Source organism: Corythoichthys intestinalis, chromosome 2 (genome assembly GCF_030265065.1).
Source record: "Corythoichthys intestinalis isolate RoL2023-P3 chromosome 2, ASM3026506v1, whole genome shotgun sequence".
Taxonomy (NCBI): domain Eukaryota; kingdom Metazoa; phylum Chordata; class Actinopteri; order Syngnathiformes; family Syngnathidae; genus Corythoichthys; species Corythoichthys intestinalis.
In genome coordinates this window covers 20692710-20717282 of record NC_080396.1, presented here as the reverse complement: position 1 = coordinate 20717282, position 24573 = coordinate 20692710, and the positions used below count along the sequence as shown (strand labels likewise).

General features: G+C 38.3%; 1 protein-coding gene across 4 annotated transcripts in view; it reads right to left on the bottom strand.

Annotated features, from left to right (window-relative positions):
* Positions 1–224: 224 nt before the first annotated feature.
* Positions 225–24573, bottom strand: part of LOC130910138 (myelin transcription factor 1) — a 41232-nt gene continuing 16883 nt past the window's right edge. Inside the window, exons 11-22 of one of the 4 annotated variants that reach the window (XM_057827133.1) lie at positions 23187–23389; positions 22871–23086; positions 22640–22797; positions 15548–15610; positions 15140–15208; positions 14878–14940; positions 14721–14804; positions 12461–12682; positions 12095–12186; positions 4526–4629; positions 4312–4455; positions 225–1428 (exon numbers count right to left, since the gene is read on the bottom strand). In XM_057827133.1, coding sequence (XP_057683116.1) covers positions 1285–1428; positions 4312–4455; positions 4526–4629; positions 12095–12186; positions 12461–12682; positions 14721–14804; positions 14878–14940; positions 15140–15208; positions 15548–15610; positions 22640–22797; positions 22871–23086; positions 23187–23389 — 1562 coding nt within the window. In that variant the 3' untranslated portion in view covers positions 225–1284. The remainder of the gene's footprint in view (positions 1429–4311; positions 4456–4525; positions 4630–12094; positions 12187–12460; positions 12683–14720; positions 14805–14877; positions 14941–15139; positions 15209–15547; positions 15611–22639; positions 22798–22870; positions 23087–23186; positions 23390–24573) is intronic. The other 3 variants (XM_057827142.1, XM_057827151.1, XM_057827160.1) reach the window with 3 other exon arrangements.

Below are 24573 nucleotides of genomic sequence, written 5' to 3'. Positions count from 1 at the left end.
AAACAAAAAAAAAACGGAATAACACTATCTGGGTCTTTGATATACCGTACCGTACCGTATGTTATTTATACCGTACAGAAAGTAATTTTGGAACTTTAGTGGTGTGCCACGAGATTTTTTCCAATGTAAAAACGTGCCCTGACTCAGAAAAGGTTGAAAGACACTGGTGTAGAGCACTTCAATCTTGGCCGCAGTGCAAGAAAAAACTGAACATCCAGATCAAATACCGTCCAAAAATGTTGATCAACGTTTATTCGAAGAACTAGCAAAGAGAATCCACACAGTCATCGTCACACGTACACAAAACTAAATTCACCATGACTTTGTTTCACACATCACTTTGTTCATCAACATATCTGTGCACTTCAATATTCCCAGTGAATTGCAAAGTACTCCAACACATGGATTAGTTGTGAAAATCATAAAAACAAGCACCAATAAATAAATCAATAAATAAAAGTCATTAGTAAATTATTTCAAAACTTTCATATACAAAATGTTTGCATTTACTGTAAAAAGATTGCAGTATTTTAAATAAATAACTTTATAAAACAATTCATAGTTGATATCTTAAAATATTTCCTTTGTTCATCAGTGCAGAGGAAAGTGATTCCCTTCTCATGTTTACTTGAGTTTAGTCTCCTGGTTTCAAATATTCTCAAGCAACACGTTAAAAATAAATAGTGAATAAATAGGTAAAGACCCTGTAAAGCGAATTACAAGATTAGTCTCAAAATATATTACACACGCTAAAAACTGATTATCTGGCACAATTGCAAATCACTTTTTTGTCCCCCACACTTAATTCTCACATGCTACATATTTGATTGGCAGTTCGGCGCGTTTCCATTTTGGACCATTTTCAGGAAACCCTGCTTTTAAAGCCTCATTTTACATCTTTCAAATTCACGATACATGTTTACCTTCACTTTACAGGGACTTTGCTAAATAATAAATAGTAGACAAACATGATCATACGCGCAACATGAATCAATATTCCATGACAAATAGTTACACAGCAATTGTACCAATGAATATAGAAAAGACTAGTCCAGCAGGTGGAACGTCACTATGATCTTACAGAATACTACTAACATTATAGAGTGGACTTCAGATATGTTGCGCAGTTTGACTGCAGCGTGCCATCGTCCTCGCGGCTTTTCCCACTCTCATTGTCCTAAAGCAACATGCAAACAGGAAAACAATACACGAGAACAAGAAAAATATATACCGTACAAAGAACAGATGGCAATGTTCCAACTGAGAACATGTTCCTTGAATCTCTCACACCTCTATCCCCTTGACGGCCTGGTTAATGGACTCCAGCAGAGCTCTGTTCTCTGGGTTCTGGTAGCAGTCCTTATTGGTGAACATCTGAGTCAGCGCTTCCACGTAGCTGTCAAAGTTCTGCTCAGACACGGGTTCCTGCTGAAACAAGGATAGTGGAATCATTTCAATTCTTTTCTAGCGCACAGATGCCAAATTTACAGCCCGGCGGCTACAACTGGTCCGGCAATGTAACTTCATATGTTCTGTTTAGTTCCTTTTTTAGTTTTTAGTTTCCTTTTTTTCCTTTTTTGAGGGGACGGGAAACTAATAAGCATATGCTTCATCTGGTCCGCCTTTGTCTTCTTCTTCGGTTCCTTCGGGCAAATCATATCTTGTAATTGTCAATGATTGTCAATGATACCGATGATGATGACAATAAAATTCCATTCCAAAAAACCTTTTTTTTAATTTATTTTTTTATTTTTTTATTTAATTTAGTGCTGCAACGATTAATTGATTAACTCGAGTATTCGATTAGAAAAAAAATATTCGAATTAAATTTTGCTGCTTTGAGTATTCATTTAGTTAAAGCGGAGTTGTAAGGGTTTGTTTTGAAAGTGTTTGCATTTAGATTTATTGATTTGGGTGGATACAGTGCCCTCTAGTATGCTTCATTTCATATGGCTGAATCCAGCTGCTCTCTGTTAAGACCAACCTAAGCTAAGTTTCTGTTTTTTTTTTTTTAATACAATACATTCGTATTTTAGTTTATAGGTATATTTAGCTGTTTTTTTGTGGGAATATGTGTCTGAAACACTTGTTAAGAGCACTGTAAAAAAAAAAAAAAAAATTTAAGTTAGCATTTTATAGCATTCAAGCTAGCGGACTTTTGCTATGTATTTAGCAAATTGTTCTTTTGTTGTACATACAGTGCCCTCCATAATTATTGGCACCCCTGAAAAAGATGGGTTTTTTAGCTTCTAATAAGTTTTTTTTAATTCAAATAATATGGGACCTTAATCGAAGAAAGAAAAATCCAACCTTCAATACAAGTGCATTCATTCAGTGAGGAAAAAATCCTACATAAAGAAAAAAATATTTGACATCAAATAATGTGTGTCACAATTATTAGCACCCCTGGTGTTAATACTTTGTACAACCCCCTTTTGCCGACAAAACAGCACCTAATCCTCGCCTATAATGTTTCACAAGCTTGATTTTGTGTCTGGTGAACCATTTCTGTGTAGATTTGACAATATGTTTATGGTCATTGTCTTGCTGAAAGACCCAGTGACGAACCCATCTTCAGCTTTCGAGCAGAGGGCAACAGATTTTGATCTAAAATGTCCTGGTATTTCAAAGCATTGATGATGCCATGCACCCTAACAAGGTTCCCAGGGCCTTTGGAAGCCAAACAGCCCCACAGCATCACTGACCCACCCCCATACTTCACAGTGGGTATGAGGTGCTTTTCAGCATGCACATCTTTCGTGGCACGCCAGACCCACTTAGAGTGTTTGTTGCCAGAAAGCTCAATCTTGGTCTCACACAAAAATACACACGGTCCCAGTTGCTTTGGTCAGATGAGACCAAGATTGAGCTTTTTGGCAACAAACACTCTAAGTGGGTCTGGCGTGCCACGAAAGATGCGCATGCTGAAAAGCACCCCATACCCACTGTGAAGTATCGGGGTGGGTCAGTGATACTGTGGGGCTGTTTCGCTTTCAAAGGCCCTGGGAACCTTGTTAGGGTGCATGGCATCATGAATGCTTTGAAATACCAGGACATTTTAAATCAAAATCTGTTGCCCTCTGCCCGAAAGCTGAAGATGGGTTGTCACTGGGTCTTTCAGCAAGACAATGACCCTAAACATATGGCCAAATCTACACAGAAATGGTTCACCAGACACAAAATCAAGCTCCTCCCATGGCCATCTCAGTCCCCAGACCTTGTTTTGTTGGCAAAAGGGGGTTGTACAAAGTATTAACACCAGGGGTGCTAATAATTGTGACACACATTATTTGATGTCAAATAATTATTTCTTTATGTGGGATTTTTCCCCACTGAATGAATGCACTTGTATTGAAGGTTGGATTTTTCTCTTTTTTTCCATTAAGGTCCGATATTATTTGAATTTAAAAAATATATTAGAAGCTAAAAACCACATCTTTTTCAGGGGTGCCAATAATTATGGAGGGCACCGTAGATCCCTATTTATTTTTTTCATACCGTTTGAGGCTCAGCTCGGGTATTTTAATTTTTTATGTTCCTTATCCGATTACTCGGTTATTCGAACTAAATAGTTCATCGATTAATCGACTATTAAAATAATCAATAGCTCTAGCCCAAATTTAATTTAAATGTATTTATTTAATTTTGAAAATTTGTCTTTTTTTTTTAAATTAGAACAACTAAGATATTTACGCTTTCCCTAACATAAATAAGAATATTTCTTTCTTGTATATGGCGGAAAACACAGACAAGGCTGAAAAGCAGTTTCTGCTCTTGCACCCCTCTTTAAAATACATGGCTATATTTTAAGCCAAAAGAATTGTTATGCTTGATAGAACAATACATCTGTAAGCTGCCATAACAGTTTCACGGCGCATTATTAAGCCCCCGAACCATTTCTAATTTGTCCGTTTTACCCTGGAGACCCCCATTTACAGACACCGCGCAATCGCTTTTGTTTCAACCCAGCCATAAAAAGAAGGTACAGTAAATCATTCGCATATTTTAAACTTATAAACAAACGACGTCACAATGAAAAAAATAATGTCTATATAGGTCATCTATATAGGTCGTGGATATCTACCTCACAACTATGGCTTAATTGTATTTTTATTTTTTTTTTGTTACCCTCACATTTTCCCTTAGATACTTAGAAATATTCCAAAGTTTGGACATTTTTGAGTCAACAGTGTCTCTAAATCGACTATCAAAACAATTCATTTGCTCCTCCATTAGTTGCTAAAGAGTTGAATTGTCGGACACAAAATGGTCCCCCTCTGAAGGTAACCAGAACTACGATGTGGTTCTCACCATGCTTGGCAGCCTGATGTTGGCCAGACTGTGAATCAGAGCCTGACTCAGGCCTGACAACTCCAAAAACAAGGCCTCATTTTTCTCTTCGATTTGCTTGTTCTCTTCTTCCATGCTTTTCAGGTTCTTCTCCATGGAAGAAATCTGGAAGAGACATGACGTTTTTTTTTCAAAGTGGTGCAAATTTCTCTCACCCACCTGAAATATCACTCACCTGAGTGTGCAGGTTGACCATGTCAGCCTCCATCTCAGAATTGGACTCGTTCAGATCGTTGATCTCCTCATTGAGCTGCTTGATGTCCTCGTCATTATCCAGAACTTTGTCAAAGAAACAATGCATGTAAGTAAGGGTTTTTTGTCCCACGAGTTGGTTGTCACACTTACTATTACCCAACCACCAGAGGGTGACGTTGCGCAATATCAGTATTGAAATGATAAGGGTTGTGCCCAGATAAAGAGCCACATTGTTTTTTACCAGAGAGGCACACATGACTTTGAGGTACATTTTTATGGTCAATTCAAAATCTTACAGCAACGCTAGGTAACTTTTTAGTTTTGGTCGATTTTAGCGATGCAGGTGGACAAGCGCGGTAGTGTTTTGCATTAAGGAAGACTGCGTTTCCAATGATGACCAGCGCACAGATTCATAAAATCCTGATCTATTAGTCACCTGCCGATGGATTGAACGCCAGTAAGTGACAGCCGGGCCAATGTTTATTCTTCAGTGTCCTTTTGTTCTGGTAGCCTCCCTTTTTTTTTGTCTCCTCGGGGAAAACTTTTTGCCTCTTTTGTTGCTCTGCCATCTTTGCACTGCAAATTTATAAGATCTGGATGTGATTAATTTTCTTAATTCTAGTCAAATAATTTTCTCCATTTTTTTTTTAGTGTTAAAGACTAGTTAACAGATTAATGTGTCTGATTATTCCACTTACTTATTTGCAGTGTTGGGCACGTTACTTTAAAAAAGTAATTAGTTACATTACTCACTACTTCTTCCAAAAAGTAACTTAGTAACTGAATTACTCTATAGTAAAAGTAACGAGTTACCAGGGAAAGTAACTATTTCCGTTACTTTAAAAAGAACTTGTTGTATGTCTGTTAGGGCTCCTTGATTACAGGCTGGAGACCAGACGGGGGGAAGCGACGACAGCTGTGAGCCATTAACATCAGCCACCTACAAGAGCCTGATCGTCGTTGCCACTCGTTGCCAGACCAACTCTTTCGGCATTCCCGTCAGTCACGTCCAGCAATCAGGTATTCTCTACGTATATACACCCGGCTAATCTGACCTTTGTTCCGTCCCAGGATTCCCCGTGCCTGCTACCTGACCTGTACCGTTGCCTGATATCACGTCTATGCCTCCCAGCGACCACACGACGTGCACGTGTGCTACAACAACCCTCGACGCGCCCCTGAAAATAAACCTTGTTAAATAATAACGGAATTCTCCCTTGTCTGCTTTGGGGTCCGATTCCCAGCGCACCATAACAATGTCAAAGAATTTGAAATTTTGTGAGCAGTATTCCAGTCAGTGGAATAGAGAAGAACAGACAGGTAGTTAACTTGTTAGGTGCTTCAGCAGGTTTTATTTGCTTAACACAGATGTCGACAAAAGCTTTGCCCCGGGACATAAATTACACATTACATGCAGGTTCTTTCCTTTAATTTCGACAAACTTGAAATAGTGTCTATATCTCCACCTCTTAAAGGACAATTTTTCTTCTGAATGCTCTGCCATCACCAGTGTTGTTAATAACGGCGTTATTTTTTTCAGTAGTGAGTAATCTAATTAATTACTTTTCTCGTCTTGGCAACGCCGTTACCGTTACTGAGGCGGGAAAGGCGTGCGTTACTATGCGTTACTAAGTTGGTTGAATAAAAAAAGTCAGAGAGACGGACTCACGGAGACGAGAGAGCAGAGCAGGAGTGGGGAAGACACCGTTGCAAACGCGATGCTAGGTGGCTCCAATAATACCTGACTGTAGCCTACAAACTACGCCCACATGATACAGTAGATATGACATATTATAGAACTAGATGCAAATATTAGACACGGCTGCATTGGCAACATGTTTAAGGACTACATGCGTTAGTAAACAGCCGCCATCTTAAAGCAGTAGACCTCTCAGGAAGTCTCTGTTTTAGAGATCCTTCCTGGCGAACCTACTTTTTTTTTTTTTTTTTTTAATCTAAAATGGTCCTAAATCGGCAAAATCTTGACTTAAATCTATCTTTAAATGATGAAACAGTTTTAAAACTTACACACGTTGAAAGTAGACAGAAGGGAACTAAAGCAATAGCGGGAGCAATTTTAACAACTTTAACGGTTGATTCACAACTTTAAATGACTTCCACACATAGCAAAGGTTACTATCTAGTTATCGCAATACCCTTGTGTCTGGTTAAGTGGAGGGTAAAGAATTGGGCTAGGGCCAATTGTCCCAAAAACCCTTTAAACTTCACATTGTGTGACCTTTTTTTTTTTTGGGGAGAAAAAAAAAAACAAAACATGAAAATTATCACTAGTTACTTTGCCAAGTAACTAATTACTCATAAATTCAGGTAACTGAGTTACTAACGCAATTACTTTTTGGGAGAAGTAATTTGTAACTGTAATTAATTACTTTTTTAAAGTAAAATTAACAACACTGGCCATCACGACCCTGTGCATCTGTTTTGCGTATGTGTGTTTGCCGCACGCGCTGTTCCGGTTTGCTTGTGAAATCACTGGCTCTGATTGGCTTACCACGACACATGACTCTAACCCTCAGCCAATCACAATCACTTCCATCGCATCTCCCGAGGGGCTGCATTTAGGTAGGCTCGTTTCCCGACAATTCACGTCACCTTCAAAGCGCCTGCCGTCCTCAAGATGGAAGCAGAATTATTGCTGGCTGACAGTGGGAGATGGGAACGAGGCTAGCATCAGGTGTAGCAAACACAGAAACGTTACCAAACTTTGGAAAGCATTGTCTAATTGAATGAGCAGGGACAAACAGCTTGGAGTCAGAAGTACGTGCGCTATTCTCGAACCTGAACGCACCCCAAGTCTTGGATGACAAATCAACAGAGCAGAGAGTCGACTCGACATGGCTGGTAGTTTCTTCAATTTATTCAGAGTAAGTAACGCACCGCTTTTGACCGTCAGTAACGGTAACGGCGTTGTAACGGCGGAAAAAGTAATTCGTTAGATTACCCTGTTACTGAAAAAATAACGCCGTTACGTAACGGCGTTATTTATAACGGCTTTACTCCCAACACTGCTTATTTGTATGTACAGTACTTCGTAAATATTACTATTTGCTCTTATTAAGCTTAAACATCAAATGTTGGTCATTTGTCAACTAAATCAAGAAAATAATTGCCTTCAAAAAATGTTCTGAATGATATCTATTATAGAATTTTTAAAAAATTCTGAAAAACTTTTTTTTAAAGATTAAATACAGTAATTCATCTCCAGTGTCACTGTCCACTCTGTTAAGTTAAGTCTCCCTCTAAAAAAATTCCTCATTTATGAATGATATCACTCTTCTGCAATAACATTCCAGCAGTGGCGGGAAATTCAACTGTGTAAACACCTTCATTTTAAAAAAAATAGAAAATCAAAAATTTGAATTTCAGTTTTCCGTTTAATGAAGTACGTTCAGTGTAGTTGTTCATAACGTGTCCACTCTGTTAAAGCTTTCTATCAAAGGAATTAATTGAATTGAATAATTTTAATGGTTTATTTGTGAAAAATTCTCATCTAGTATCCAAAGTCATGCTAGCTATTATGCTACCAAATGGCTGAGGGCTAACATTAGCACAAAATGTCCACTGTTATGTCCAAATGGAAGAAACCTATTACCGCTACAACCTATCACAGTTTGTTATTTTTTGTGAGTAAATTTCTACTAATACATAGTAATATGTATTCTTGTTAATGTTCCATTTAAGTACAATAATTTATTAACAACACAGTTTAATTTCATTCAGAACGTATAATTTTCAAAGAAAAAGTGACAACCCAGCAATCACAGTATGTGATAATCATCCTTATGATCGGGAAAACTGTCAGGCTGATTGAATATCAAGGAATTGAAAAACGAAATGTAAACTCCCAGTAATAAAAGAATTATTTTAAAATATATTGATTGGAAGATAGTCATGACTGTTCTAGAGTATTACCATATTTTGCGAATATAAGTCGCACCAGTCAAAAATATCCAGAACCTAGTCAAAGAGATTCTCATGAGTACATTATTATGACATTTTTTGGACTGCAAGTACAAGTTACACCAGCCAAAAAATATGCATCCAGTTAAGCAAAGATGCGCTTCTGTTGTGAGGACAGTATTAGCGTGTTTTTGGACTATAAGTCGCACCAGGCAAAATAGAACTTAGTCACAGATACAAAGCACATAAATACATTATGTTGATAATACACTGTAATTTTCGCACTACAAAGCGCACCTGACTATGAGCTGCTACCCACCAAATTTTTGCACGAAAATGTGATTTGTTCATAGATAAGCAGCACTGGACTATAAGCCGCAGCTGTCTTCGCTGTATTATGGGATATTTAAACTTAAAGATATTATCAGGGAACACTTTATTTGACAGCGGCATCATAAGACTGTCATATGACCAAATGCACCACCATGAAGCTTTGAACCAACTGGCTGAAAAGCTTAATTGCTTCAAGAAGCTTCATTTGGTCATCACTGCTCCCTTGGGGGAGACAATCAACGTCCATTGCCACCTGCTGTCAACACTGTTGTTGTCCAACATGCCTCCTAGCATGCATTGCGGCGCTAGATATGTAAATATCAAAATTCATGTTCTGTGCTAATTTTAATTAGCTATTTCTTCAGTTACTGTTCCAGTTGTTTCATTAATTGCTAGTTACGGTATCTGGTAACACTGTATTTGATAGTGGCGCTATAAGATAATATAATTATGACATGGCACTGCAATGAGAATTAATGAATGCTTTTGACAGTTGTCATTTAGTGTTATCCGGCAAATTATCTCACTTTTGAATGGATGTAAAAGATCCAAGCAGGACTTAAATTGAGTTAGTGACATAATTTGCTGGATGACATTTAAATATATCTGTCATATGCATTCAATAATGCCCATGATAGTGTCATGTCATAATTATGACGGTCTTATGGCAGTCTTATGACGCCGCTGTCAAATAAAGTGTTAATTTTAACCCAAATAGATTTAAAAAATAAGCCGCACTGGACTATGAGCTGCAGGATTCAAAATGAAGGAAAAAAGTAGCGGCTTTTAGTCTGAAAATTACGGCAGTATAATTTTAAATAGAAACATGAATTGTCTATGTTCTTACCATCGGAATATGGTAACACTTTATTTGACAGTGGCGCTATAAGACTGTCATAAGACCAGCATAATTATGACATGACACTGCAATGAGAATTAACAGGGTCCCCCCAGAATTTATTAATCTAAATTCAAGACTTTTAAGACCTTTTTTAATGCCATTTCAACCGAAAATTAATAAATTTCTGGCACCCATTATTTAGATCATATTGAATCATATTAAATAAATAAAGCACTGAACATCAACTTTAACCTCAATTACTAAGTGTGTTTGACAAAAGAATGCACATATATTGGAGATACAATTTAAACACATTTAAAGTAACATTATAAAGTCTGTCAGAATTTTTTTAAACCCACACACGCACACATTACTTATGGACAAAAAGAGGAAGAGGACAGGACGCAGACCAGCCATCTTCTGTAACAGGCTAGCTGCTAGTGCACCTGCCAAGACCCCAGTAAACATGGCTAACTCTTGAGTTAAAACAGCGAAATTCACATTCATTCGAAAGGCAAACCGAAATGTTTAAGCAGGTCCACTGCCTTCGCATGACCCATAAACTGCAACCTAAAGTATCTGGATGTAACTTGAGCCCCTATCACATAGTCCAAAACAACCGGAATGTCGCAGGACTTAACCGTGCAGCAGTTGTGTGTGAAAGCAATTTCCCGTGTCGACTGACATGGGAAGCAGTGTGTGTGAAATCAGGCGTTAAATTCCCGGGTCAAAGCAGATGGCTGATGACTTAAATATCATAGCGGCGGCCAATGTAACTTCCTCCCTCTTCGCAGTAAGAGGAAAAGCGGTAAACAAACATCGCAATTATAAACATAGCAGGCTGGAAACAGCGAAATTAAACTGAAAACATGACCAAAATTAAAATGTCAAATATTACATCGGGCCGGGCCAGGGTTTTTTCTCGCTAACTTTTTTAAATAACTATATATTAACGATGTATGAATGATAAACTAAGGAATACTTGTTATAAAATAAATAATTTGGATAAAAAAAGAAGTCGCTGTATGGTCATTGCAGAGCCAGAGCGTGCCTATACGCCTTTTTTAATCTTCCCCTCTGCGAGTCTGCAAAACGGCATCTGTTTATTTATATTTAACAAAGTTTTCCAGCTTTATTTCATTGTGTAAATAAATTTATAATGATCATAAAAATATGTATTCTATTTAAACATTAAGAAAATGTGCGTTTTTTTTCTTGCTAACTGAGAATTCGTTACAAAAGACAGGGTTTTATGCAGACATCGTCACAAATGTTATCACACAAAACGCGGGTCGGGCTTTAATACCCGCGGACCAGTTCGGGTCGGGCTGGATTTTTTAGGCCCGATTTTACCTCTATCTTAAAGTCTTGATGAGCTTAAATTGGCGGCAGTTACAAAGTTGGGAATGCTCCCTCCGGAAAAAAACACGATTTGACCAACATTATGTTTAACAAACTTTTCCACTGTTATTTCATTCTGTAAATGCATTTATAATGATCATAAAAATATGTAGACTATTTAAACATTAAGAAAATGTGCGGTTTTTTTTCTGCCAACTGAAAATTCGTTACAAAAGACAGTTACGACATCGGGAACGCTCCCTCTGGAACAAAACGCAATATGACCAACATTGTGACAGCCGATGCCGACCAGAAATGACGTAATATCCGAAACAGATCACCAATGGACTCATTTGAAGTATATGAATGATGGTCTGCTTTGGTGTTCAGAATCCACAATACTTGGCCTGCAGGGTTTTCGTTCCACCGACAAACGGACGCATTCCCGATGCAGAGGTGGATGGATTCTCCGTTTTGCCGGTTGTGGTGGTTTGGCACGCGCGAGTTGCATTTTGATTTGTAGTGCAGTGCATCGTAAATATTCAATGCGTCATCTTCGTTATGGATTTAAAAAAAAAAAAAACTTCGTCACGGATTTAATTTAGGTTGCACTGAGATGTTCTTGAAAATTAAGACCACGGTGAAAAAAATTCCAGACTTACAACAGCTAATTTAATACTTTTAATACCTTTAATCATAGAAAACTAAATTCAATGCTTTTTTAATACTTTTAATAACCCGCGGGGACCCTGAATTAAAGAATGCTTATGACATGTCATTTCGTGTCACTCGGCAAATCATCTCATTTTTGAATGGATGTAAAAGATCAAATGGAGTTAGTGACAATTTGACGGATGACACTTAATGACATCTGTCATATGCATTCAATAAATGCCCATGATAGTGTCATGTCATAATTATGACGGTCTTATGGCAGTCTTATGACACCGCTGTCAAATAAAGTGTTACCTATTAACCCAAATAAATCAACAACTAAGCCGCACTGGACTAGAAGATGCAGGATTCAAAATGAAGGAAAAAAGTAGCGGCTTTTAGTCCGAAAGTTACGGTAGTATAATTTTAAATAGAAACATGAATTGTCTATGTTCTTACCATCACTAGCTCTGAATTTGGCAGTGATGTACTCGTCTCCAGGGAATTTGGCTTTCTTCTTGCTGGCCAGTGCTCTGGGACAACCTGACAGACTATGAGTACATATTTATAGTATGAATAGTCCATTTGACAATATGCATATACTTTATGGGTCATTCCAGAATTGGAGGAGTTTGGGCGTCGGAATTCTTTAGCCTTTACTTTTCTGATTCATCTATCACATACTTAAGTAGCTCAGCCTACAAATCAATGGTGGGACATAGACGTCAATATATATATTATGAAGTTTATAGGTTGGAGTGGCTAGGTCTTCCAATTCTAGAATGACAACACATGTAGTCAGGAACTTCGGATAAGCAGCGTTACCTGCGATGTGTCAGAAAGCTCCCATTGGCATGTCCAGAGCCGTCGCAACCAGGCGTCGGACAGGTGGGACCCTCGCTCTTGAATGCCTTCCAGGAGAAGGGAGCGCCATTAAGAAGACCCTCCTTCTGTCGACGAGCTGCTAGTGGACAACCGTAAGCACTGCGGTGGGTGGCGTACTTTCCACTGATGTGCCCGAGACTGTCACAGCCAGGGACGGGACACCTTGAGGGAATACCAGAGGAGTTTATTAGCTTTATTATCCCTTGGCTGACATTGTCAACACCAGACGTCCAGTTTTTGACCAAACAAAAAATCACATTTCATTTGCAATGATAAAAACATTTAAAACCAATTTTCTCGTATTCACATAATTAACACATCAAAAAATTCACAAAATCAAGCCACGCTAACTAGACGATTATTAAAAACACGATTATGTCAAAATCTGACAATTTCAATGGCTCCATTCATTTTAACACTCACAAAAATGTTTTCATTCACTCTTATTGATTTTCAATTGCGAAAAAAAAAAATCATTGGAGGAAATCACTGTTTTTTTTTTTCAACAATAACAAAAGAACTCCCAAAGTGCCCCAAAATCAATAGGATGTGACACAAAATGTATAGGAATTTAACCAGGAATACCCCAAAAGCATCAGGGTTTTCAGGAAGTGACTCAAAATAATCAGGAAGTGAACTAAAATCCAACAGAACGAAGTGTCCACACACAATTTCTCCAGAAATGACATTTTCAAGTAAATTTTGTTTTAATTAACATTTTAAGAATTTGCCATTTTAACCCTGAAGAACCCACTGGGTTAATCAATCATAATCAAAAAGTAAATGTCATTGAGACCTGGTGTCCACAAATATGGGTAAATTTAGGCCACACTTGTATACCAAATGTTAACATTCATACATCCAGTATGGGGGTGTGCGAGAGATCTGCAGGGTGGAAGGCAACATAAATAGTCTGAAATATCAACAAATCTTAACTGCCTCTCACATTCCTAACCATAAAAAGGGACAAATTCTGCAGCAGGATGGTGCTCCATGGCATACTTCAATCAAGATCCTCCAGGACTGGCCAGCCCAGTCACCAGACATGAACATCATTAAGCATGTCTGGTGTAGGATGAAAGAGGAAGCATAAAAGATGAAACCCAAGAATGTTGATGAACTCTGGGAGGCATGCAAGACTGCTTTCTTTGATGTTCCTGATGACTTCATCAATAAATTTTATGAATCCTTGCCGAACCGCATGGATGCAGTCCTTCAAGCCCATGGAAGTCATACAAAATATTAAATTCTGCTCTCACAGCACCATTACTTAATTCGCTTATGTTATGTAACATATTTTTGTATTTGAAGTACATTTTAGGTTCAATTTTCACACTACTTTCTGTAGGCGACAAAACTTTTGTCTTGCCAAAATCTGACCTTTATGTCTTCATTAAATGATCTTTTTTCAGTGAAACAAATATATTTTTGTACATTCGACATCATTTGGGAGGGTCTTAGCTTTCATATGAGCCATTTCTGAAACCAATTGAATAATTAACAGTCAGGTTATTAGCAATTGTTTCTACAAAATGGATAAGCGACAAGACTTTTGTCAGGGACTGTATGTTTGTGTAAGCATTTGTAATTAAGTTTACAGCTACAGTTTGTGGAGTTACGTGGGAGCGATTTGGTATGAGAATTGTAAGTACGTTAGCAATCGTAGCATTTAGGATAGCAGACTTTTGTTAGGCAAATTAGGCTAATTTGATCTACTAAATATACATAGTGATCCGACTAGATAGACATTTGAACACCAACTGTTTTGTGTCAAATGTTTTATGGTTAAAATGCGTGTCGTTTTTAACATAAGTGTACATATGTGTGTTTCAGCTTTACAAATTGTGAAAAGTGAAGTAAAAAGTTTCAAAAAGCACAATTGGCTTGTTTGCTGTCTCTAAAGCTGAACAACTTCATGTTTAGTGAGGACCGAACATGTCACATTAATAAAGTAATAAAATAAGATACAGTGAGATAAAATAAAGTACTATTTATGCGGGAAAATAAAAATGAGTGGAGACAAAATGGCGGACAAGACTCCGGCGTCGTAAAGTCAAAATCGGTAGGTCGAGTACATCGTAACCCCGGGAACTAACTGTATATATTCCAAAAATAAGACCTGAAAAGGTTTCATCAAGTGAAAATGAAGACTTTTTAAGACCTGATCTTTCACTTGTACGGCTTTCTTTAGTTCTCTCACCTCAACAACTCGGAGTCTTCCTTGTCATCCTTTGTGGGGTTTGCTTTGACTCCACCTTTTTTGGCTCTGGGGCATCCAGACAAACTGTTAGAGAGGATCACAAAAGGAGTTAGATGATGAAACATGAAGAAAAAGCCATTTGAACAACATTTCATACCTTCTATGTGAGGCATAGTTTCCTGTGATATGGCCTGATCCATCACAGCCAGGAGTGGGACACCTAGGATGTTCATAGACCGTCTGACTTATGGTATCTGCTTTCAAGTTCAATTTGCATAACCTAGATTTCCTCCAAATTCTTGTATTTGTACGTATCATTAAACTGATAGGTCAACAAAATATGTAGAAAATAGGAAAGTAATCCTAAAGTTATCTAAGAGAACATGATGAAGTTGAGAGACAAAAGACAGCACACATACTTAAGTTCAGCTGTGTGGGCAGCCATGAGTGTCCGTAGTGATTTATCTGCAAGAGGACAGCCTGACAGACTGGAAGATTAGAGAGAATCTATCAGATAACAGGCCAAGAGTAGGCTTTTAGGAGTGGAAGATTGAATGAAGCAGAGCCTGAATTAAACACGAGAGCCAGACAAGACAGAGAGAAACGTAGGTGTCTCTTTTCTATCTCATCCCTTCAATATATGACAAGCATGCTAAAAACAATAGCTAAAGCGTCGTTTTAGCTATATTTAGCATGACATTATAGAATACTTACTTTTTGTGACATTTGCAAGTTGGGGACTAAAGTGCTGTGCAATACTGTAGCGATTTGACGTTTTTGAATGAAACACTTGCATATACGCTTCGGCTAGTGTTGGCCAGGCTTACCTTCGATGTGATGCGTAGTTGCCAGTTATGTGTCCACTGCCATCACATCCTGGAGTGGGACATCTACGAGTCAAACAGGGTGGCAACATGTCAGTGTCAGACCAACACCGATCATGTGAGGTTACGTGTGTGAAACTCAAGGACCAGTGGCCAGATAAGTACAGTGGGACAAATAAGTATTTAGTCAACCACTAATTTTGCTAAATTGTACTAAAAGTGTTCCCGCTTGAAAATATTAGAGAGGCCTGTAATTGTCAACATGGGTAAACCTCAACCATGAGAGATAGAATGTGAAAAAAAAAAACAGAAAATCACATTGCTTGATTTTTAAAGAATTTATTTGCAAATCATGGCGGAAAATAAGTATTTGGTCAATACCAAAAGTTCATCTCAATACTTTGTTATGTACCCTTTGTTGGCAATAACTGAGGCCAAATGTTTTCTGTAACTCTTCACAAGCTTTTCACACACTGTTGCTGGTATTTTGGCCCATTCCTCCATGCAGATCTCCTCTAGAGCAGTTATGTTTTGGGGCTGTCAACTCCCTCCACAGATTTTCTATGGGGTTGAGATCTGGAGCCTGGCTAGGCCACTCCAGGACCTTGAAATGCTTCTTACTTTGTTGCCCTGGCTGTGTGTTTGGGATCATTGTCATGCTGAAAGACCCAGCCACGTCTGATCTTCAATGCCCTTGCTGACGGAAGGAGATTTCTGACTGACTGTCCGGACCCCTGGCTGGATGGACGTCCTCGTTGCTACCCCCGTCTCATCTGGCTAGATGGACCTCTTCTTGTTCCTTTACTCCACTGCATCTTTACGGACTGTAACTTCACCTGCTAATTCCCATTAACAGTCCTGGGGCTTCTTGTCTATCCGTCCTGGGAGTGGATCTCTCCTGACTGTGGTACTCCCCAAGGTTTCTCGTTTTCTCCCAAAGACTCTGGAGTTTTTGGAGTTTTTCCTTGCCGACATGGAGGGTCTAAGGATGGGGGATACCCAGGACTTGAACTTTATTTATTCATCTTTGTTGCTTCATTTGCTGTTTCTGATTGTGTATCATATTGCCTCTGCAAAGCCCTTTGAGACAACCTTGTTGTGATCCAGGGCTATACAAAAACAATTGAATTGAATTGAATAGATTTTCACTCAAAATCTCTCGATACATGGCCCCATTCATTCTTTCCTTTACACCAGCCATGTCCAAAGTCCGGCCCGGGGGCCAAATGCGGACCGCGGTCAAATTTCATCCGGCCCCCAGCCTCTGTCATAAGATCAATAACATCTGGCCCGCACACAGACTTAATAAATTGGTCAGCAGTACTGCAACCAGCATATGAAGTAGCTTACACACGAAATTCTGCTCCTCGTTTACCCACTAAAATGTTGCAGCACTTTAACCCTTTATTGCCAAATATATCACATTTGATACACCTAAAATTTCATGATTTTGAGACGAATTTAGAATTTTGACATTTCTTCTTGAAAAAAAAAAATGATGGATGCAATTCAACACATGCATCTGCAGGTTCCATGAGAAAACAAAACATGATTTAGCAACGGTTATAGATATTAGAGCGCTTATTACACATATTCATTTTGACTTTTCTTTTTACAAATTTGAAAAAAAGGTTTCATTAGGACCTTATTTTTCCAATTTGGGGATTCTCTGATAATTGCTTCATGTTGCAGGTATTTAAGGGCTAAGTAACATTACCTGTGTGACCCATTGCTCCCATTTTCTAAAATGGCGACAATCAACAAGAAAAAGTAAGTTGGCTGTGACGGCCGACGCTTCAAGGATAGGTGGAAATTGGACTATTTCTTCACTAAAATACACAACAACTGTGTCTGCCTCATTTGCAAAGAGACAGTCGCTGTTTTTAAAGATTTCAATGTGAGGCGATATTACCAAACAAGACACGCTGACATGTACGACAAGATTACAGGGAAGAAACACGGCGAGAAATTGAAGCAACTTGAAGCTAGTTTAATTTCACAGAAGCAGTATTTCGCAAGAGCCCGAGAGTCGAAAGAGAACGCAACAAAGGCTAGCTGTGAGATTGTTGAAATTATTCATTAAAAAAAATAATAAAGCAAATGTGACACACTGAATGGCTTGCTAAAATTTGCTTAAATATATTGTTCTACGTAAAGAATGTCAGTCAAGGTCGGCCCCCCACATTTTTACCGCACCAAATCTGGCCCCCTTTGCAAAAAGTTTGGACACCCCTGCTTTACACAGATCAGTCGTCCTGGTCCCTTTGCAGAAAAGCAGCCCCAAAGCATGACGTTTCCACCCCCATGCTTCACACTGGGTATGGTGTTCTTCAGATGCAATTCAGTATTCTTTCTCCTCCAAACACGGGGACCTGTGTTTCTACCAAAAAGTTCTATTTTTGTTTCATCTGACAATAACACATTCTCCAAGTCCTCTTCTGGATCATCCAAATGCTCTCTAGCGAACCGCAGACGGGCCTGGACGTGTACTGGCTTCAGCATGGGGACACGTCCAGCAGTGCAGGATTTGAGTCCCTGGCGGCTGATAGTAGCCTTTATTACTGTGATCCCAGCTCTCTGTAGGTCATTCACTAGGTCCCCCTGTGTGGTTCTGGGATTTTTGCTCACCGTTCTTGTTATCATTTTGACGCCACAGGGTGAGATCTTGCATGGAGCAGATCGAGGGAGATCATCAGTGGTCTTGTATGTCCTCCATTTTCTAATAATTGCTCCCACAGTTGATTTCTTTACACCAAGTGTTTTACCTATTGCAGATTCAGTCTTCCCAGCCTGGTGCAAGTCTACAATTTTGTCTCTGGTGCCCTTCGACAGCTCTTTGGTCTTGGCCATAGTGGAGTTTGGAGTGTGACTGACTGAGGTTGTGGACAGGTGTCTTTTATACCAATAATGAGTTAAAACAGGTGCCATTAATACAGGTAATGAGTGGAGCCTCGTTAGACCTCGTTAGAAGAAGTAAGACCTCTTTGACAGCCAGAAATCTTGCTTGTTTGTAGGTGACCAAATACTCATTTTCCACTCTAATTTGGAAATAAATTCTTTAAAAATCAAACAATGTGATTTTCAGTTTTTTTTCCACATTCTGTCTCTCATTGTTGAGGTTTACCCATGTTGACAATTACAGCCCTCTCTAATCTTTTCAAGTAGGAGAACTTGCACAATTGGTGGTTGACTAAATACTTATTTGCCCCACTGCATCTCTTGTTCCACCACCCCCAATGACAAAATTGACTCTCAAATAAAACTAAAAATTAAATTGGAAATATTCTTTGAATAATTATTTGTTTGATTGCTGTCTCTAAACTATTGGCACATTAATTTTAATAAACATGATATTTTAAATATAAATTATTACTTGCTGAATATGTGTGTCCTAAAAAATGGACGCAACCCCGTTACCATAAACTTTTTATCATTGTGGAAGAAAAGTAAAGCAGTGAACCACGTTACGCCAGACTTGACATCATCGGTTTTCAGGGGCGCTGGAAGTCACTCATAGCAGGGGGTGCTGAGGTTCTCTTTTAGTTTTTCCCATCCAAAAACATCAGTTTCGGTCCAAATTTGTCATGCTCGCGCGCTTCCTCCATACAAGGTGTGCACATTGGCAGTACACACACATGTTGGATAGTTTACGTGCTACTACTAGGCTACTACAAAGACAGCGTCCTATTTCACCTACAGTGTGTCAGAGTTTTTGTATAGGAAATAAAAGCGGCTGTGTGTTATAATGCAAATCCCCGCAGGTAGATGGCGCAATGACACACGTACACATTTGAAAACTAAAAGGGCCAAAAGCTAAGATTTAACATCCCCTTTTCACAACACTATAATTGCACATGAAAATCCAACAACGCTCTGCACAGCGGCAGCTCAACAGCAACAGCAAACAATAATATGGCTACAATGCTAGCATGTCTTACCTATTTGAAGACACCAAAGGACACTCATCTTCATTTTCGACCTCAAATTGAATTTTAGAAAACTTCGCTGTTTTTGTAAAGAAAAAAAATGCCTCCTCTGTCAACAGTTTACTTTTTCGTTCCAATTGCGCCTTATTCAACTTGACCCGGTAGCAAGCAAGATGTCAGGTGATGTTAACAAAAAAAAAAACATTTTCAACATATATATTTAATCCTTGAAGTTAAATACACTATTGTTTCAATACGTTTTATTTAGGGTTGTTCCGATCATGTTTTTTGCTCCCGATCCGATCCCGATCGTTTTAGTTTGAGTATCTGCCAAACCCGATATTTCCCGATCCAATTCCTTTTTTTTGCTCCCGATTCAATTCCAATCAATCCCGATAATTTTTCCCGATCATATACATTTTGGCAATGCATTAAGAAAAAAATGAATAAAATTCGGACGAATATATACATTCAACATACAGTACATAAGTACTGTATTTGTTTATTATGACAATAAATCCTTAAGATGGCACTTACATTATTAACATTCTTTCTGTGAGAGGGATCCACGGATAGAAAGACTTGTGACTTTGTATATTGTGACTAAATATTGCCATCTAGTGTATTTGTTGAGCTTTCAGTAAATGATACTGTAGCCATGCCCAAATGCATGATGGGAAGTGGAACCATGACTGAGCGTTGTGCCACCAATTCATATATCTTCTCTGCGTTGGGAAATAACATAAGGTGTTAAGAAAAAGATCAATTGCTACCTTGCTTCCCCACATTGCTTCCCAAGATATTTCTAATCATAAGGAGAGGGATTGTAAGGCTTTAGCCAATTAAAAAAAAGGCTCATAAGGCTGCCAAAATTCACTCTACTCATTTTACGCTGCCTTTTACCTCTCTGTATCGGTAGAACGGCGCCATTACAGATTGAGCGCAACAATGTGTGAGTGGATCGTGCAGCGCATGCATTAATTGTGTTAAATATTTTAACGTGATACATTTTTGAAAAAAATAATTACCGCCGTTATCGGGATAAATTTGATAGCCATACCTTTAGCCTAAACTAAAGACTCTGGATGAGTGTAACATATTATGTCTGTAACGTTAATTAGAAAACGATTTAATTAAAAAAAATATATATATTAAAAAAAGGCATGGCCGATATTTTTTTGCCGATTCCGATACTATGAAAATGACATGATCGGACCCGATCAATCGGCATCATCTCTAGTTTTATTTATTTTTAACAAACAAACAAAAAAAGAATGTACCAAAACTTTTTTTCTCCCCAACACCAGGGGGTGCTGCAGCACCCTCAGGACCCCACGTCCTGCGCCACTGTCAGTTTTCTTAAAGAATGGGTCGAGCAAATTTATGTCCTATTGTCTATTTTTTATGAATAGCCTTGATTGCATGTCTTATTCTTATACAATCCTGTTACAGTTTATGATTAGAAAAATACACTTTTTGCTCCCTTTCTTATATACATTAGTTTTTCCTCTTGATCAGCAGCAACAGCTTGTTTCTACTCCTGAGAATAAGCTATGATTAGTATGTAACACTTTTATACATATGATTAGAGCATTTTTTTTCTTTGCTTTACTTTTAAGTGTCCTCTTGATAAGCAGTAACAGCTAGCTTCTACTCCTGAGAAAAAGCTAACATTACTATCGATTTGCAACGCTGTTACTGTGAATATGCCAAATGTTGTAAACACTATATAAATCATGTAAAAAAGAATTTACCATTGATCTGTAAGATGAGCTAAAAAAGCTTTGATAGTGCACTACCTATTTTTGTCGAGTAAAATGAAAACCACGATAGTGAAGGTTTGGTTTTCAAAACATATGAAGTCAAAATGTCTTCCAATTCTGGAACTACCTTGAAGATATTTCAAGCATTTTTGTTACCAATCAGATATGGGTTTGTGAATTGGCGGAGTTTGACTTTTGGGGCAGGTGGGGCACAACATGTTGATGACCCCGAAAGGTGGGGTCAGCCATAAAATTAACTTACAAGAATATTTATAATCATAAATTGACAATGATTGTTTTTTTCCCCATCATTCTTGAAGGGAATTCTAAATCAGGCTGCTTAGGCAATACTTTTCGCCAAGATTGTCATAAATTGAATATGGTACGCCCGCCGGTGTCGTGCCAATGTAGTTACCCCAGTCAAAAATTGTATCCCCTTGGCGGAGGTAGATTTGTGTATTTATTATTCAACCAAAACAATGTCACTTCAATTTAAAAAAAAAAAGTGTTTGAATGCAAAAATAAATTTGAAACTCACCCCCCCCCCCCAAAATGCATGTGAAAGCTATTTATCTTTTATTTATTTATTTATTTATTTTATTATTGAAGTCAAGTTTTTTGATTGAAGCAACTTTTTTGATTGAAGTAATGTTGATGTGTTTTTGGCCGACATTTTGGCTAGGACATTTGGGTCTATATTATTCATTTAAAAAATAAGCTGCTTCAAAAAAATATAGATTTTAAAAAAGAAAATCACTTCAATCAAAAAAAGAAAAATTTCAATCATAGAAAAAGTTTTTGAACGCGAAAAAAATATTTGAGATTGAAAAATTTGCATCTGACCACTTAATTTTTCATTGAAAAAGTTTTCTTTGATTGAAGCAATCCTTTTTGTGTTTGAGCCATATTATTATTAGGACATTTGTGTCTCAATTATTCAATCCCCCAAAAAGTTGCTTCAATCAAAAAAAATCTTTTTGGTCAAAGAAAAAAATATTTTTTAAAAAAAATATTTTTTTTAAATTAAAAAAAAAAAAATTATATGGAAAACGAATGACCGTCTAAGGTGCTCGAAAAATAATTTTGACCCATTATAAAATATATATTTTTGTTCATTTCATTCATTTTTGTTTCAGTTTTATTGCTGTTCAACTTTTATATATACAGGGAAGTCAATTACATGCAACAACACTTTTCGGACACCGGGGGGGCCTGGCCCCCCCATAAAATCCACTTATGGGTTTGTGACCTGACAGCCCTCTGAAGGAAACCAAGACTACGATGTGGTCTGCGACAAAAATGAGTTTCTAACTGAACATTCCTCATTCAAAACCGATTAGCCGCCATTGACATGAATGATGTTTGACATGAATGATGTTTTAGCTAGATGTGTGCAAGTGACTCACACAAGGATCTCCTTTTTGCTGTCTTTCGGTTGAAACTTGACCTTGTAGCTGCTTGTCGTCACTTCCCCTGGGTACTTCCTCTCCTCCAAGTTCTCCAGATTCTCCTGGTCCTCATCCTCAACATCAGAGGAGGTATACGAGGTAGCCGTATAATCCACCTGGGGACAGATAAAAGATATTTCATGACTTCCACATCTTATTTTTCTGTCTTTTACTCTCATAAAATCGTACCTCATCCTGGCCTTCCTCCTTTACCCCGCTTGATTTTGTAAAGTCGAGTGGCCCCTCCCACTCAGGCTGAGTATGCCCCTGAGATAGCACACCTATCGTGTGTTGAGAAGATGAGGACGAGGACGACGAAGGCTCCGGAGACTGCACGCTTTCTCTCTTGTTTTTTTTAATGCTCAGATCCAAGGTGCCATTCTCGTCCACTTCAATATCAGGCTCCTATAAATTTTCCCCCCCAAAAAAAGCTCTCAGCGGGCACCTATAAACTGCAGTTGACAAAATCACAAGCAGGCTGTAAACGTATTGGACTCCAGCCTACCTCGGTGCAGGTTTCCCTGGGATTAGCGCTAAGGCTCTCTGGTCGTTCCCAACAGCGAGTGGACAGGTTAAGGATGGCCGTCGCTGCCATATGGGCCGCTTCGGCGTCTTGACTGCAGTCATAATCATTGGAGGACAAAGTACTGTTGGAAATGCCTCCGGACCCTGTCCCGCTCGGGGAGGAGGGCTTAGGGAAGGATTTAGCTGTGTGGGGCAGAGGTAGAGCTGAAGTTAGCTTCAACATATTTTGGAGAAATGAGCCTATACAGTATGACACTGGACTATAATAGTGGGTTTATACATCACAGCACATCACAGCGATCCTGAGACAGACACAACATATGAATGTGACTGGGACGACATTCGAGCAATCTGATTGGATGCTAGGTAAAAGCTTTTAGATGATGTCATTAACGCATGGTGATTACAATTATATGGTAAATGGCATTCATGAGGATGTAACTGTAACATTTGTTGCTTTTATTCACACATACAAGACAAATATGACAGCCAAAAGTTGGTCATTATTAGCGTTGGCACGATTAATCGAGTAATTGTTAACTACTCAAACAATCACAAAGTAAATGATGATCGATTAATTGTTTAGAGACATTGTTGACCAAAAAATTATTTGGCTTTGGCTAAGTTTTACACGTTTTGAAAGCATTTTTTCTGTAAACATAAGTAATTAATCAAAAACTGTTTTTATTTTTATTGATTAAAACCATTTTATTTTAAGAAAAATCAAAAGGGAAAAAAACAAATATTGTCTGATTAATACAGTCCTAATAAATCAGATAAGGAAGTGACCCCAAAATGCCCCATAATCAACAGGAAGTGACCAGGAAATTACCCAAAATCAACAGGATGTGAGCCGATATCAACAAGAAGTGACCCAATATGTCTAAAGACTGAACCCAAAATGGTCCAAAATCTATAGGAAGTGACCCGGAAATGTCCCAAAGTCTATTGGAAGTGACCCAATATGAACAGGAAGTGACCTTGGAATGCCCACAATCAACAGGAATTAACCCTGAAATGCCAAATCCACATGAAATTACTGGATATCAAAAGGAAGTGTTGAGGTGGTTGCAGCTCAACGTTGCATTCGTAGGACGAATTGACGGAGAATGAGTTGTCTTTTAGCCAAAACTTGGCGGGTTTAATTTCCGGATACATCCTCTCTCATTGCTGTCTTCACAGGCAATCCCACAAATCAAAGTCATCAAAGTCAAACACAAAGAAGTAATAAATGTAGCACTTTAGAAAATTAAGTCCCATCCTGCCATCTTGTGGCGAAAAGATAATATGTCAATAATAACAAGCAATAGGAACATTATTTCAACGTCAACTGAGGACACATTTATGAATACAAAACATTTCCTCCA